Raw genomic sequence first — 16869 nt, forward strand, 5'->3', positions numbered from 1 at the left:
CCAGCCTGGGCAACATGGTGAAACCCCATCTCAACAAAAAATACAAAAATTAGCTGGGTGTGGTGGCAGTTGCCTCTGGTCCCAGCTACTCGGGAGGCTGAGGTGGGAGGATCACCTGAGTCCGGGAGGTCAAGGCTGTGGTGATGTGTGATCCTGCCACTGCACTTCAGCCTAGGTGACAGAGTGAGACTCTATTTGAAATTTTTTTTAAACTATAAAGTTGTATATTTTTAAAAAAATAAATAATATGTTAAATGTGTTAGTATACTTCTTCCTTTACGAATGAAAGCTTGTTACGCACACAGGGGCCTGTGCGGGGGTCCCCAAGAACATCCTCAGGTTTGATGAATCTCTGGGAGATTTCACAAGACTCAGCATACAGTCCTGCTTATTCATGCGGCCATGATTTGTTACGGTGAAAAGATGCAGAGCAAAATCAGCAAAGGTAAAATGCATGGGGACAGGTCAGGAGGAAACGAGACGCTTGTTCCAGCAGAGCCACATGGGATGTGCTTAACTCCTCCAGCAATGAATTGTGACAACCTACGTCAAACACTGCCAACCAGCGAAGCTCCTTAGAGACTTAGTGCCCAGGGGTGGCGGAGAGGGGGAGTTGGTTATCACCAAATTCCAGACACCCACAAAGAAAACAGGTGTTTAGCTGTTTGTACAAACAGCTTCAGCACAGTGAACCACTCTTGGTGGTTAATGATGGTAGAAAACCCTCCCCAAATTCAAGTTCCCAGACACCAGAGAAGGACCATCCTTGTAAGCACACCTTTCGAACGCTAGCGTGCAGCCCCGCCATGTTAACTCATTTTCACATAGAGCCCATAAGGAAATCATCATATAGCAACAAATTCTTTTGACATCTGAATTCTGCTGTCAGATCCTCTAGTTTGAGTGTAAATCCGACAGTGGTCAGGTAAATGGAAAGCCAGAGAAGGTGGACTTAAGTGCTCAGGAGGGAGAAGATGGAGATGGATATAATTGACTTAGAATATGGCAAAAGATTAAGGGCGTCGTGGCTGTTTGATTTCACCGGGAGACAGGAATGAAAACAAAGTTTAGAGATTTGTTAGAGCTAGAAGTCTTAAAATGAGTGGTTGCCTATAATGTTAGAGATTTATATGTATTAAACAAAGTTTATTAACTTCAGAACTGTTGACATTTGGGACAGGATAAGTCTGTCAGGGAGGAGGCTGTACAGTGTACTGTAGGATAGCCGCATTCCTGGCCTCTGCCCACGAGAAGTCAGTAGTATTTTCCCCTCCCTACTCACTCCCAAATGTGACAACCAGAAATGTCTACAGATGTTGCCTATTGCCAAATGTTCTCTGAGGACAGTATGAAAATGCAGGATTTACAGAAAATAAATCCATGAAGATCTTAGCTTTATATGTCTGAGTTGTTCACTAATATTTCACATTTACAGTAGTTTTCCATTTATAAAACTTTTTTCATCTGATTCCAGCAGCAACTTCATGAGAGAACCAGGAATATTTTATTCCCTCTCTATAGATGAAGGTCATGAAGCACAGAGGTTAAATTACTTTGCAGGAGAGCAAAGAGAAAGTAGCAGTAGTTAGTAGCTGTAGTATTAATAGTAATAGTAATAATAATATTATAATTAATGGTAGACATTTTCTTGAGTGCCTACTATGAGCCACAAATGGTTTCAGATGACTTATACGTGTGAATTTTGCAGCAAGCTTGAATTGTGCTATTGTTACGTTTATCTTATAGATGAGAAAGTTGAGGCCAGAGAGAATAAGAAGCCTAGCCCAAAGGCACGCAGATGGAAGGTAGACTAGCCAAGTACAAACCCAGGCACTTTGACTCCTGTGCTCCTATAAGCACTGGATTCTGGATAAAAAGAGAGTGTTTCTGGGTTCTTGCTCTCCCCAGTCATGTTCTTTCTCATTCCCATCTCCATGGAGGTTGCCATTTGCTTATGTTGCTTCCTGCATTTTGACGAGCTCTGGTCTAGTGATTTGCATATAACTTTTCCTATATTTTTAACAACTGAATCTCACAGAGAAAAAAAATTTGAAGTCATCTTTCTGTGACCTAACTTTGCTATTTCAGATGCAGTCTTCTATTATTATCTTGATTCTCTCTCTCTTTATTTTTAATACAGCATTTTATGGAAATCTGGATTTGTTGCAACTGTCAGCTCAGTCTTGATACACACACTTCAGCCAATTCTTGCATAGCTCATCTAAGAGACTTCTGTTTATGATGCTAAACATTTCAGCATGTTCCGCACATCTCTCAACCAGCTCTGAATGCGTTACATGTCATATTTCCACAATTATGTTTTGTTTTCCAGGAAACTTATGAATGTGTCAATTCATCCATTCCTCCTTTTGTTCGTTTGTTTTTTTTTTACTTGCTTCCTGTTTCTCTTTGAACATCCATTGCTCATGCCCTGTGTCTTCTTCCTACATTCTTACTCTTAATATGGAGGAGGGAAAAAGTGTTATTCTTCCTCTAGGCCTGGTGGAGAAATCTTCTGTTTTCCTTAAGAATTCTGTTCAAGACAAATTTTTAGGAAGACCTTTCACAACCTTTTAAATGCGGTGTTTGGAAAGGGCTTTAGAACTAATTGTATGGTGCTACCGATTCGTGTTAGATGCTTGACTTCTCTCTTTTATAATCACACGAGGACCACCAGCCCCTCAGTTTATTTCTGTATCTAGTTTTCTTTTTTCTTTTTTGCTGGAGAGGTGGAGTTGTGGGTGAGTGGAAGTCGAGATTGTGACTTCAGAGTAGAGTGTTGTTGAATTAGATTAGATGGACCTTACTACATGGACATGATGTTGAGAAATCCAGTGTTTGATGGGATTTTCAGATGTGTTGAGTTTGAAATTAATTAGATTCCTACAGATACTGTAATTTTTATTTTCAATATAAGGCCATATGAATTGCTACACTTATTTCTTCTGAGTCTTATGGTCTCAACTTATGAGGCCATCCCACTCTCTCTCAATAGTTAAGCCTTTATTTTTTTTTGAAGATCTTATTCTCTTGAATTTTGCTAGTTCTCAGTATAATGTGAATCTCCCAATCCTTTTTAATTCATTTTAGTACTCATGACCCCTGGTAGTTTCAGGTATAAATTCCTTCTTTCCTTCAGCATTTATTATTTTGGTTACTAATACTAAATTGAACTTTTTCTCTCCTACATCAAAATTTTGTATAACTTCTTCCTGTTATGCACTTTAGAGAAAGTTATGCTACACATTGATTAACCCACTATTAAAAAAATCATTAAATCTTAGGATTTAAAAAGATAATTGGAAAAGGTAAAAAGCATCGTCATCTGTTTCTAGTCCTAGATGTCAATGTACATTTGCATAGTCTGTTAGTAAGTTTGCACTTTGGTCATGAGGTTAGCAGGATATTTTTCTAAAAGACAGCAAAAGCTTTTCAATGTTTTTTTTTTTCCCCCCCCAGAGTATTTTTTTCCAAATAGAACTTTGTTTGATGGTCATACCAAACATATCAAAGTAGTGTTTTATTTATATGCATATATTTTATAAGTTCAAATCTATCCCCCTTTCACGTTGCAAAGTCAAATGGTGAGAACAATTTGATTGTTTTCCTGAAATGATGCTTCAAACTTAGTGGTATGGGCAGCAAGTGAAGTTCATTACTATCCAAATAGAATTCATTTTTGTCTTGCATGGAGGAAATTTGTGCACACATAGTGAAGAGGTACAAATTGCACACTCCTCCAACAGTTCACTTTTCAATCTCAGGATGCTCTTTAATTAAATAATTAAGCAGAATTTTATTTATTTATTATTTATTTGTTTATTTATTTATTTATTTATTTTTGAGATGGAGTCTCACTCTGTCTCCCAGGCTGGAGTGCAGTGGCACAATCTCAGCTCATTGAAACCTCCGCCTCCTGGGTTCCAGCAATTCTGCAGCCTCAGCCTCCCAAGTAGCTGGGATTGCAGGTGTGCGCCACCATGCCTGGCTTTTTTTTTGTATTTTTAGTAGAGATGGGGTTTCACCATGTTGGCCAGGCTGGTCTTGAACTCCTGACCTCAAGTGATCCACCTGCCTCATCCTCCCAAAGTGCTGGCATTACAGGCGTGAGCCACTGTGCCCAACCCAGAATTTTAAATTAAATGTAAATGGCAGAAGAAGGTTGTTCCCCAAAGCATGCCCCCAAACTGAGTGAACCTGTAAGTTAGTATGAAGTGGATCTTCCAATGGGCCAAAGTTTCTGTAACACATTTGAGAGTGGATTCTAATTACAGTTTAAAAATGGTTAAAATCCATATGTAAAATTTTCAAATTAAACGTCATAGAGACCTGAAAATCTCAGTGGCAACTTTATCCCACAGAATACATTTTGTAAAAAACACAAGAAAACATGCTCAGTTGTTACTATAGCTTTAAAATACAGCCATACGTAGTTGCTACATTTTAAAGTTCAGTAAAGTTCAACTTTCCAAGCTGGAACTTGCAAATATTACACAACGCACCAGAGTTGTCTGCCCAACTTCCTCTGTCTATTGTCTGGAACATAGTTCAGAAGTAGCCCTTGGAAGAGTGTGGCCAACATTATGTCTGACTTCAGCATAAGGAGAGCAAAAGATCTTACCTGCTACAACTTACTTGCTTGAATCAATAACTCTGGTATTTACCAACATTTCAAACAAACTTGACTATCTAGAGAAGACGAGGCAGAACCGAGTGCTGTGTGTAAGAAATTATCTCCTGACAGGCCAGTGGTTATACAAGTACAATCATCTTGTATGATTTAGGTTATTTACCTTTATAAAATGACTTCTTTATATCATGGTCTGATAATATCTATTAAGATGACCCTATATTATCAGGAAAAAATGTAACTAGGTTTGTTTATACTCTAAGAAGGCAGGAAAATCATGTAAAGGGTTTTGAAGGATGTTAATTAAAATAGTTAAAATGAGTCCAGCAGTTACGGGGTTAACTCCAATTACCTGGAACATTGGCTTATATGGGATATTGAATTCCTGAAGAATGCTGGAAAAATGAGACTTGCATGTACGTTTTCCTACCATGAATCTGACTCCATGGGAGTTACAATATTTAATCTTTATTTCAGAAGTGCTAGCGTGCTTTGGGTAGGTTTTATCTGCACTGACAAATGATTACTGCATCAGCCTTCTCATGGGACGCCAGGGACAGGGATGCTGAAAAGAACCTTTTACGAGGACAGTCGAGTTTGAAACAGTGAGGACAGTGAGGACGTTTGAGAAGCCACAGGAAGAGACACATGTGGATACCAGAAAGGAGAGGGGCTAGAGAGGGAGCAGAGGGAATGAGAGGATGTTCTTTGAGGAGCAGCTCTGAGCTCTGTGGCTTTTGTGGCCATGGGGTCACAGCAGCTAAAGCTGTCTCCTCAGCACCAGCCGAACATGGGAGCAGTGAGTAGACGGGACGGCAGCTCTGAATTAGTGTTTGAGTCTTTACCCTCACACAGGGAGGAAATGCCATCTCCTCACCACCAGGAGGGTCATCTGTGAACATAAGAGACCACCGCATGTTTGCACAAATGTGATGACATGCCTTATAGGACATGCTGAAGTTTGGCTGTAGCCAAGGCATGGGCTCTTTGGGTGGTTGTTCTGTCCTCCTCCATCCCTTCATTTCTTCTGTGCACAAGTATTTATTAAGGTCACACTAGGAGACAGACACTAGTAGGTGCTAGTGATATAGGCAGGAATGTACCCCAGCAAGGGACAAGACAGCCCACCATTGCTGCCACAGAACTTTCGTTGTACTGTGAGGCAGAGGCCTGCCAATAGGAAAAGCCATGAGCGTGATAAGCATTAGCACAGGGGCAGAAAACTCCATCCAAGGGCCATTCCTGACCCAAACTCGGGAGGCCGGGAGAGCTTCCTGGAGAAAGTGACATCTAAAGCAAGACCTGAAAAATAAACACAGTTTATAAAAAATGGCGGCCGGGCGCGGTGGCTCAAGCCTGTAATCCCAGCACTTTGGGAGGCCGAGACGGGCGGATCACGAGGTCAGGAGATCAAGACCATCCTGGCTAACCCGGTGAAACCCCGTCTCTACTAAAAAATACAAAAAACTAGCCGGGCGAGGTGGCGGGCGCCTGTAGTCCCAGCTACTCGGGAGGCTGAGGCAGGAGAATGGCGTAAACCCGGGAGGCGGAGCTTGCAGTGAGCTGAGATGCGGCCACTGCACTCCAGCCTGGGCGACAGAGCGAGACTCCGTCTCAAAAAAAAAAATAAATAAATAAAAATAAAAATAAAAATGGGAAGTGGGGTGGGAAGAGGGCTGGATTATCCAGGAAAGGGGAATAACGTGTCAGGGGAGCAGAGGGAACGAGAAGGGGGAACTCCGGGGACTGAAGTGATCCCTGCAGCAGAAGCATGCAGTGTTCTCAGTGAGAAGTCTGCAGAGGCCTGGCCTTGAGGGCCTTGTTAGAGAGGAGGCCAGACTTTATTCCAAGATCAACGGGAAGGTTTTACTCAGGGGAGTGACGTGATCAGATTTGCATTTGAGAACATTTGTTCTCAGATGAGAAGGGCAAGACTGGCTGGTGCTGTAGTCACCTAAACGATAAATGTGGCAGACAATTAAAAAATGGAGTCAAGATGGAGACATATACACATATATACATTTATAAAAGTAAATATTTGAGATATATTTGCAGATAAGATCAATAGATTTGGTGAACGAGCGATTGGATGTGTGAGGAATCTAGATTACTCCCAGCTTTTTGACTTGGGCAATGGGACACTAATATAATAAATGAAAAAGAAGATCCAGGGAGGAGTGGGGTCATGAACAGCTGCGTTTTGTACTGGTGGAGTTGTGCTGCGTATGGAATCTGCAAATGGAAATGCTATTGGACCTGAAACTCAGACTTGGGAGTAGTCAGCTCGCAGAGAGGTCCCAAAGCTGCGGGAATGATGTGATCCCCGGGTGATGGTGTAGACTGAGAAGAGAAGAGATCCCAGGTGAGGACCTTGAGTGGGGGGATGCGCAGACTTAGGGGAGCTGGCAGGAAACAGGAAAGGAACCACTAGAGGGAGCAGCTGAGCCAGGGGTATGTGTAAACCCGGGGAAAGAACATTTCAAGATGGAGGGAGGCCGCCCAAGAGGAGGACTACAAGATGTCTGTTGGTTGTGTCCACAGGAAGTCATTATAATGGGCAAGAGAAACTTCTAGAAACAGAAGCCAGAAGGCAGTCATAGAGTTGGGGAGTGAGTCGGAGAGGAGATGGGCAGGGACAGTGAGGTGAGGCTTCTTTGTCAGGAAGTTTGGTGGAAGGATGGATGAGCTGGCACTCATGCTGGAAGGGTGTGTGGGGTGGAGGAATGGCAGAGATTAGGAGAACCTTGAGCATGTGTGAAGATGCCCTTAGAAAAGAGAAGCCAATGTTAAGTTGTGAGCCAAGCTCAGGTCCCTCTTCCGCTGTGACGGAGTGGGGAAAGGGGGGGATGCGCAGAACAATGGGTATGTGTCAAAGTGTTGTTTTGTAGCACAATATTTTAATTATGTCCTTTTAAAAAATTTCTCCACAGACACTACCCAAAGCAGTCCTTCACCACGGTGGCAGATACACCTGAAAATCTTCGCCTGAAGCAGCAAAGTGAATTGCAGAGTCAGGTAACTTCTGGAAAATTTGTTTTGTTCCTTTGGCACTGAAAATTTTTCACAAGGCTGCTCTTCTGAGATTGTTGTCCTCGTACTGTTCCTGCCGGGTCACCAGCCGGTGTGGAGCCTGAAAGCAGGCCTGTGTGGGAATTCCGGGTAAAAGTGTTGAACATCTGTATTGTTCCCGGTCTTGAATTGTCCTGATATTCTCAGTTTTGTTATTCACGTTGGACTAGGGCGAGTAAATGAGTTGCGGTCAGAGTCGATGTTTCCTAACAATCTTGACTTATTTGGTCCTAAATATTTAAACACGTTTTACAAATAGCTTTTCCACACCGCATATGTGGGGAAAAACAAGGTGTTAACTTGACCCAGTTGCAGTGCGTGCGGGGCTAACACCCCGTCTGTGTATCTCACACCAGCCATGGGCTTTGTTTTCCTCCTGTCACTTGGTTCATATTTCTTTCATATGTCACATTGACAGCATGAACAAAGATGAGAACACCACAATTGGCTCCCGGTCAAACATGTTAGATGGCAACTTGCCTTCAATATGGTGAAACACATCAGTTAAGACTAGGGTTGTGAGTGGCAGGGTTTTCTGCAGGGACACCCGATCTTTTAGTAAACATGGGGTGCTCTCTTTCAAAGAAGCTGTCTTTCCTGGCACCCCATAGGAAGACACGGAGCAACTACATTGCAGTCCATTCGTCAGTGGTGAAGTAAGGAGGGAAGAGAGGAGAAGGCAGGTGGAGGTAGGGGAGGCTGGGTGGTTGTAGGCCTCCTTCATCTGTTCACTGGCTGTGGCCTTAGGCCAGTCTCTCTGATGTTTGCACTAATGTACATTGAGGCAGTCCCTCTTATCTACCTGTCTTGAGGGTGTCTGTAAGTATTAAATGAGGTAGTTAGGTGTGAAAGCATTTCAAAAAGTGAGAAGATATTCTATGACTGTGGAGGCTTGTTACGATGGTGATAATGATGGTCCCTGAGAATTCCTGGTATGTGAAAGGCAAAAGCACAGAATTTGTGAAGGAAAGTGGTGTTCAGCTAACAGGCTTAGAAAATGTCAGTCTGTAGCTCTTTTTCTGGGGGGGGATGGGAGAACGGAGTCTTGCTCTCTTGCCCAGGCTGGAGTGCAGTGGTGCGGTCTCGGCTCACTACAACCTCTGCCTCCTGGGTTCAAGCAGTTCTCTGCCTCACCCTCCCCAGTAGCTGGTATGACAGGTGCCTGATACCATGCCTGGCTAAGTTTTGTATTTTTAGTCTAGACAGGGTTTCACCATCTTGGCCAGGCTGGTCTTGAACTCCTGACTTCGTGATCCACCCACCTCGGCCTCCCAAAGTGCTGGGATTACAGGCGTGAGCCACTGCGCCCGGCATGAAGCTCTTTCTTAATGAGAGCAGGCAGCTTTCAGTGGCTTGGGATTGAATTATTTCCTTGATGGTGTATCTAATCAGAGGGGAGGTTGCAGTTGCCTGTAGTCTCTTTCTGGGGGACTTGGGATCACTTCTCAGTCCATTTAATTAGAGGAAATAATCTCCAAGTGGAATTTGCTGTTGGTTAACAATGCCATGAATACATGGTTGGGAGCTACGTTTTAGTTTGTGTGAAATGCTGGTGTTTGTGTACTGGTTTTGGCTACAAAAATTGAGTGCTGGCCAAGCAGAGACACTATTATGGAGGCCGGCAAGAACACCTCTGTTCCTTCACACCCTCGGGGATACCAGAACTTGGCTTTGTGCAGATCCAATGTGCCTTTCTTCTCGTCAAGTTAAGGTTCATCAGGTAATTCTGGACAATTACACACTGGACATAGAAGTAAATCAAGCAATCAAATACTCATTTCCTGCCTGTGATATGCTTTGGTACTGTGCAAAATAATTTATAATTAGTTTCTCCTCCCTTCATAAATTTATAGGGTGTCTGAGCAAAGAGGACTAACACACATCTTGGAATGACTATATTTTATTTGTCATAAGGACTGAAAAAGAGAAAGATCAGGCTGGGAAGCCGAGGTGGGTGGATCACTTGAGGTCAGGAGTTTGAGACCAGCCTGGCCAACATGGTGAAACCTCATCTCTACAAAAAGTACAAAAATTGGCTGGGAGTGGTAGTGGATGCCTATAATCCCAACTGCTCGAGAGACTGAATGAAGCAGAATTGCTTGAACACGGGAGGCGGAGATTGCAGCGAGCTGAGATCGTGCCACTGTACTCTAGCCTGGGCAACAGAGCAAGACTCCATCTCGGGAAAAAAAAAAAAAAGAAGAAGAATCAGTGTGGATTGGACTCAGTAGTGCTTTGTGCTAGACATGAGGTTTGAATGGAGCCTTCAAGGTTGAGAAAGAATCTGATATAAACACTGTCTTCTCCTTTTCGAAGGCATACCACACCCTTTGGGCTCGGTTAGTGGTTATAGATGCCTTCAGCACATCCCAGGAGCGAGCATTTATTGTTTTCCTATTATGTATCTGACTTTGGAGATGCAAAGAAAAACAAGGTCACTGTTTTATGAATGGCTGATTTTATTCTCCCTGATATGGCCAGCTGCAAGCTTCAAAGGGCTGCACATACAAATAATTATAGGCCGGTGGGACAAGAGCTAATGGCGAGATGTGCAAAGATCTGTGGGATCGCCAAGCAGCAGTCAGGGGAAGGCGTCAGATCTTTATAAAGATTTTGCTCAAATGTCCTCTTCTTTAGAAGCAATTGGGCTCCATCAAGCAGACAACATGGGGAAATTCAGTGCAATTCAAGAAACACATATTAATTACCTACTCTGTGCACTGGGATATAAAGACATCATCATCATCAACAGCATTACTGTATTCCAAGGACATAATTTTACATGTATTATTTAATCACAAACAACTTCAATGATACAGGTGTTTAGTATTATCTCTATTTAGATAAAACATTCAACCTTTAGAGAATTTCGATAACTTGCTCTTTCACACTTAGCTGGTATGGACTAGGCCCTTGGAATGGGACCTAGATCTCTGAGCCCTCAATGTCCACACTCTTCACCAGTACTCTGGTCCCCTTGCTCAGAAAGCACCTAGAAAAGATCTGTAAGCAAAGAATTGCAATATAAGGGATGATGCAGTGTATGTAAAGGCAGAATTTGGCATTAAGTATAAGTAGGAAGAAGTCATTATGATTTCTTTTTTTCTGGGTGAGAGGTGAGAATACTAATGTAGGAATATTTCCATTTTTGCAAAAACGTGGATAGGTGTCTATCCTAATGGTGATACTCAGTAATGGCATTGGAATCCATTTTAGCCTATTAAATGATTTGATTCTGCATGAGAGCATTTCCTTAGGGTTTTGATATCTGTAGTTCTGAACAGCTCACTGGTTTTGGTGGAAAATTGACTATTAATATTTTATAGGCTTGTTTTGATCATTTGTGATGCTAAATGCATCACATCTATTCATAGCTCCAAGTTTTCAAATTCTGAAATCTTTTAGAATTGTGTGGTTAAAACCAGTTCTCTTCTTTCAGTTCATTAGCTTACCAAATGAGCCAAACATAAAGAAAATCAAAAATTATTTTCCAATCCAATCTAGAAAGTTATTTATAGTTACCCACTGTTATCTCTTTCTTTAAAAATTTTCTCTTTTCTTTTTATTTCCCCCTTCTCTCTTCTTGAGAGGGTTATAAACACTGTGAATATTTTTAATCTAAATGCTAAATCCTCTCAAGCTTTTTTGGAATCTGTATCAGGTGCCAGATTGTCATAATAAAATTTTTTGAAATACTGCGAATAAACAAACAAACCAAGAGTTAGCTCTTCAGAGCCAGTGGTTCACAGGCTTTATCCAGCACTTGGTGAACATCCACTCGGCCAGCCCCTGACTGCAGTAGATGTGGACTGCCCTGGACCTTGGCAGTCAAGAGGAAGAGAGGAAGGGAAAGCCCTTTTATAGTCACTAGTTCCCTTTTGATCACACATCACAGCATGAACTGCCTCAAAGAAACAGGATAAAGAGTGGTTAGACGCCCCAGCGGGTCCGCAGCAGTCCATTCAGCAAGAAGCAAAAGTAAGACGCTGCTGGTGGAATCAGCAACATTATAGTTCACCTGCGGGGGGCATCAGGCTTTTACTGCTTGCCTTGGGCCTGGCTCACCTCATTTTCTTTAGGAAAGTGAGATCCGAAGCCCTGACTTAGAAACAAAAGTTTTGGAACACAAACTCTTTGTAAGTTGGGTGATCCCTAAACTTAAAACATCCAGGTGCGATGAAAGTCCCCTTAAAAAAGAAATTTCTAGCCGGGTGGTGTGGCTTATGCCTGTAATCGTAGCACTTTGGGAGGCTGAGGTGGCAGGATTGCTTGAGGCTAGGAGTTTGACATCAGCCTGGGCACCATAGGGAGACCCCTGTTTCTACAAACATTTTATAAAAAATTAGGGCATGATAGTGCATACCCGTAGTCTCAGCTACTCAGGAGGCTGAGACAGGAGGATCCTGTTGAGCCCAGGAGTTGGAGACTGCAGTTAGCTGTAATCACACCACTGTGCTCCAGCAGCCTGGCCGACACAGCAAGAATCTAAGAAACAAACAAACAAACAAACAAAAATCCCCAAAAAACAGAAAAAGAAGCTTACTGATTATTTTGATATCGTGTGGTAGAAAGCGTTTCCTTTTTCGGGCTGTGTAGCACACTCTTGTTGGAAGGGAAGGCATAGATGCTTGGGTACTCTGAACCAGGGGTCTGGAGACTTCTCAAAGCCATTGAAATGGTTCTTCCGATGAAATTCTGAGTGGGAGCTCCCACTGAGAAGACAACAACATGGAGCTGTCATGATTGAAGCAGGAGAGAGGGGCAAGCCCCTGGCATCTCCAAACCCCCCAACCCTGCTCATCTTCCCAACCCCAGAGCCTTAAGGGAACCTGGGCTTCTGTAGAGCGTAGTTTTGAAAAAGGCTGCTTAAAATGAAGACAAAACGATAGCTACTCCCCACTTAGTTGTTTATGTGCTTGGCTTAGCTATTTGCAATCATGTTGAAAATAAGAGGGATTTGGGGCTCACTGTGCTCTTAAATGGAGTGTGTGTAATTTATGAGGGCTGATACGATGAAAGATGGAAAATGATAATGGAGAGAACGCAAATCATTCTGGAACCTTTGAGTCTTTCTTTTGTAATCTATGTTGATTCTTTTTTAATCTTCCAGGTTTCTGCAGAGTCATAAAAACACGGTTCATAGGAAGTACAATATATGATAGTAGTAAGGGTGAGAAGGCAAAGTGATTTTTTTATAGGGAACATAATAGTTAAACATCGTTTGGGAGAAATGAAGGCACGTGTTTAGTATAAACCTTTGGAAGCTCAAGAAGGCGGTAATGTGGCTTGCCCTTGGTACGTTTCTGAACCTTCTTATTTTATATTCCATTTCCAGAGGGTTTCTCTCTCAGTTATCTGTCACCTAACCATTCAGTAAGGTGGACCTTACTGGTAAGTATTACCTAAAACAGAACCTTTCTCAGGTGGGAGTTGCATCTTAAAGTGTGTCTGCTGAAGTCTGACTTCCTTCAAAGTGATGAATCCCTGGCTGAGGAACTCCATTGACTGTCCAAAGACAGTTGGAGAGCTATTTTGGATAGCGTTGTCCATAAGTTTCAAATCCTACTCTCTATGATTGCCCGATCATAAACTTGACCTAAATTTCATTTACCACTGAATGCCAATTGTGTGTCAGTAATTGGATATCCTGCAGTGAGTGAAACCAGAAAAGGCCCTTATTATCAGGGGGTTTATGGTCTAGTGGGAGAGAGGGTGGTAATAACGTAATAAAAAGTAGGCCAGGCCTGATGGCTCACTCCTGTAGTCCCAGTGCTTTGGAAAGCTGAGGTGCAAGCATCACTTGATCCCAGGAATTTGGGGTTGTAGTGAGCTATGATCACACCACTGCACTCCAGCCTGGGTGACAGAGTGTGACCCTATATCTAAAGTAATATTAATAATAATAAAAAATAGGAAAAAGTTAAAACTGCAACAAGACCTGCAGAGAGAATGGAGTGTATTTTAAGGATATATTTTAAGGCACTTTTGGGGAGTTGGAGGCCGGTATACCTTTCTGCAGTACATGCATAATAAAATCTTAGAACAGTCTGCTGTGTCCTGCTCAGCTCTGGATCCTATTTCCAAATGTATATTCATTGTTCCCCATTTTTTAACCCTAGGGGACTCTGCTCTTTATTGAGTTTTTTTTTTTTTTTTTAAGCCGGAGTCTCGCTCTGTTGCCCAGGCTGGAGTGCACTGGCATGATCTCAGCTCACTGCAGTCTCCGCCTCCCAGGTTCCAGTGATTCTCCTGCCTCAGCCTCCCAAGTAGATGGGATTACAGGCATGTGCCACCACACTCGGCTAATTTTTGTATTTTTTGTAGAGATGGGGTTTCACCATGTTGGCCAGACTGGTCTTGAACTCTTGACCTCAAGTGATCTGCCCGCCTTGAACTCCCGAAGTGCTAGGACTGCAGGCGTGAGCCACTGCGGCTGGCCCTCTTATTATGTCTTGTCTCATTGGACAACTTCAGGCTTCTAAACACAAACACTGTTTCTCCAGACAGTTTTTATTGGGTTCTGCTGGTCTTGGACAAGAAACCTTTTATGCTTGCCTTCTAACTTTCTCTTTCCTTTGAACCTAATTTTGGCAGCTTTACACTTTCCCCTTTTGATTTTCCACCATTTGATGCTGTCTTCTGATCCATGGTGATGCTTCTTGTTCTCCAGTAAGCACTTTCTCATGTATGAATTGGTAAAAGCTCATTGGGAGAAGCTTCAGCGTGTTTCTTTTCAAGGTTTTGAGGCAATGTAAATGATGAGAGATTATGTTTCACATATAGGAATGGGTGAATGTGAGTAAGAACTTCAAAGGGGACGAATTCACTGGATGTGGTACATTTCCTTCAGGGAGCACAGCATGCTAAGCAGATGTTACCTCCAACCTTTGCGATTTCTCTCATCCTCACAGTTTCCCGTAAGTCAGATCCCTGCCCTCTGCCCCGCCCCACCCCCCGCCATTTTAATCCTGGATAAAATGATGTAAGAGACAAAAATGTCAGTAGTGGGAGACAGGAAAATAACCAAGATGTTTTGATTTTTGTGTCACCACTGGGTTTTTGAGCCTTTAATCACAGGGACCTGGTGTTCTACTCTCATCCCTCCTGAAATGACCTGCATCCTTTTCCTCTGTTTCCCGAGGCCTGGAAAGTTGGTCCTTTGATTCCCTCTTGGCCCACCCTACCTCCCTTTCCATCATTCCCAGAGCTCACGGTGGAGGTGTGAGAACTGTACTTTGGGCGGGCAGGCTCTAGGCTATTTGTTATAAGTAAGTGGGTCAGAGTCTGGTAACTGGCCCTTGAGTTAGGCATTTGAATATATAGCCTGTCTATCAAGGAGAATGCTTTAAAAGTATTAAATCAGGCTGGGCACAGTAGCTTATGGCTATAATCCCAATGCTTTGGTAGGCTGAAGCAGGAGGATCACTTGAGGCCAGGAGTTCAAGATCAGCCTAGGCAACATAGGGAGACCATTGTCTTTGCCAAAAAGTTAACAAATAAAAATAAACAAGCTAGGCATGGTGGCTTATGCTTCTAGCCCCAACTGCTTAGGAGGCTGAGGCAGAAGAATCACTTGAGGCCAGGGGTTCAAGGATGCAGTGAGCTATGATCATGCCACTGCACTCCAGCCTGGGTGACAGAGTGAGACCCTGTCTATGTTAACATCATACTTTAAAAGAGCTTCCATTCGGGACAATTGTATTGTATTCTGAAATGAGATACCTAGGCCTCCAAAATATGGGTTGTGCTTTGTAAAATGGAGTTTTTCTCATTACAAAATGTTGGAAGAGAGCAATTAGACTTTCCTTCTCTCTCTCCTTCCCTCTGTCTTGATTTTTGGTGAGGTCAAGGATCACGATGATGCTAAATCAGAAATTAAGGTGGCACAAATTTGATCCTAACTGGCAGAATTGCTCTGGACCCCTTTTGACTGACACTGAGTTCCTATTTCTGTGGAATTTTTCTTATTTACAGGAATCCGTGATCTGTGAATGCCTTCTAAGGGAAATCTAATAAGCATCTTTAGCTACTGAGTTAGCTTCCTAAGCACACAGTGTTTTAGACACCAGACAGCTAAATATACCAATTCCAAGTGATTTACTTAAACCAAAAAAGTGAAATATAGTAAAGCCAAGAATTCTATTCTATTTTTAATTAGGCAATTGTAGAACCTTAATACTGATTTTTTAAAAAAACCTCTAGAATGGCTTTAATGCTTGTAAACCATCGAAATTAAAACCAAAGTAGCTCTTAACTGTATTTCTGCTATTGGACAGGGAACATATCTGTTATATATGTTTTCCTTAGAATTGGATAATTTCCAAGGCTTTGAATCTTTTTATTCTAGCATATTTTATTCTTCATAGGAATACCACTTAATGTCTTAGGAGTGTGTATGTATATGTGTTTTTTATATACATATATAATAAATATTACATGTAATATACATATATGTAGATATACATACATATACATACATTACATACAATAGGCATGCAGCAGACACCCCTTATTTGCAGGGAATATGTTCCAAGAACCCTAGTGGATGTCTGAAAACTGCAGATAGTACCAAACCTTATAAATACTGCTGTTTCCTATATGTATCTATCTACAATAAAGTTTAATTTATAAATTAGGCACAGGAAGAGATTAACAACAATAACTAGTTTACATTCCCAACAGCAGGTTTTCACTGCATCCACGCCAACATCTATTATTTTTTGATTTTTTGATTATGGCCATTCTTGCAGGAGTATGGTGGTATTGCATTGTGGTTTTGATTTGCATTTACCTGATCATTAGTGATGTTGAGCATTTTTTCATATGTTTGTTGGTCATTTGTATATCTTCTTTTGAGAATTGTCTATTCATGTCCTTAGCTCACTTTTTGATGTAACCAAATACCATCTGTTCCCCAAAAAACCTATGGAAAAAAAATTTAAAATTAAAAAAAACACAACAGTAACTAATAGTAAGATAGAATAATTTCAACAGTATGCTGTAAAAAAAAGTTATGCAAATGTGGTTTCTCTCTTTCTCAAAATATCTTTTTTTTTCTTTTTTGAGACGGAGACTTGCTCTGTTGCCCAGGCTGGAGTGCAGTGGCCGGATCTCAGCTCACTGCAAGCTCTGCCTCCCGGGTTTACGCCATTCTCCTGCCTCAGCCTCCC

At 42.1% G+C, this 16869-nt stretch overlaps 1 protein-coding gene across 1 annotated transcript in view; it reads left to right on the top strand.

Moving 5' to 3' along the window:
* The window catches only part of NEBL (nebulette), a 385533-nt gene that overhangs the window by 143557 nt on the left and 225107 nt on the right, over positions 1 to 16869 (top strand). Inside the window, exon 3 of the mRNA XM_011963860.1 lies at positions 7561 to 7645. Within this exon, the coding sequence (XP_011819250.1) occupies positions 7561 to 7645 (85 nt within the window). The remainder of the gene's footprint in view (positions 1 to 7560; positions 7646 to 16869) is intronic.

The sequence above is a fragment of the Colobus angolensis genome, unplaced genomic scaffold, assembly GCF_000951035.1.
Source record: "Colobus angolensis palliatus isolate OR3802 unplaced genomic scaffold, Cang.pa_1.0 Scaffold63, whole genome shotgun sequence".
NCBI lineage: Eukaryota > Metazoa > Chordata > Mammalia > Primates > Cercopithecidae > Colobus > Colobus angolensis.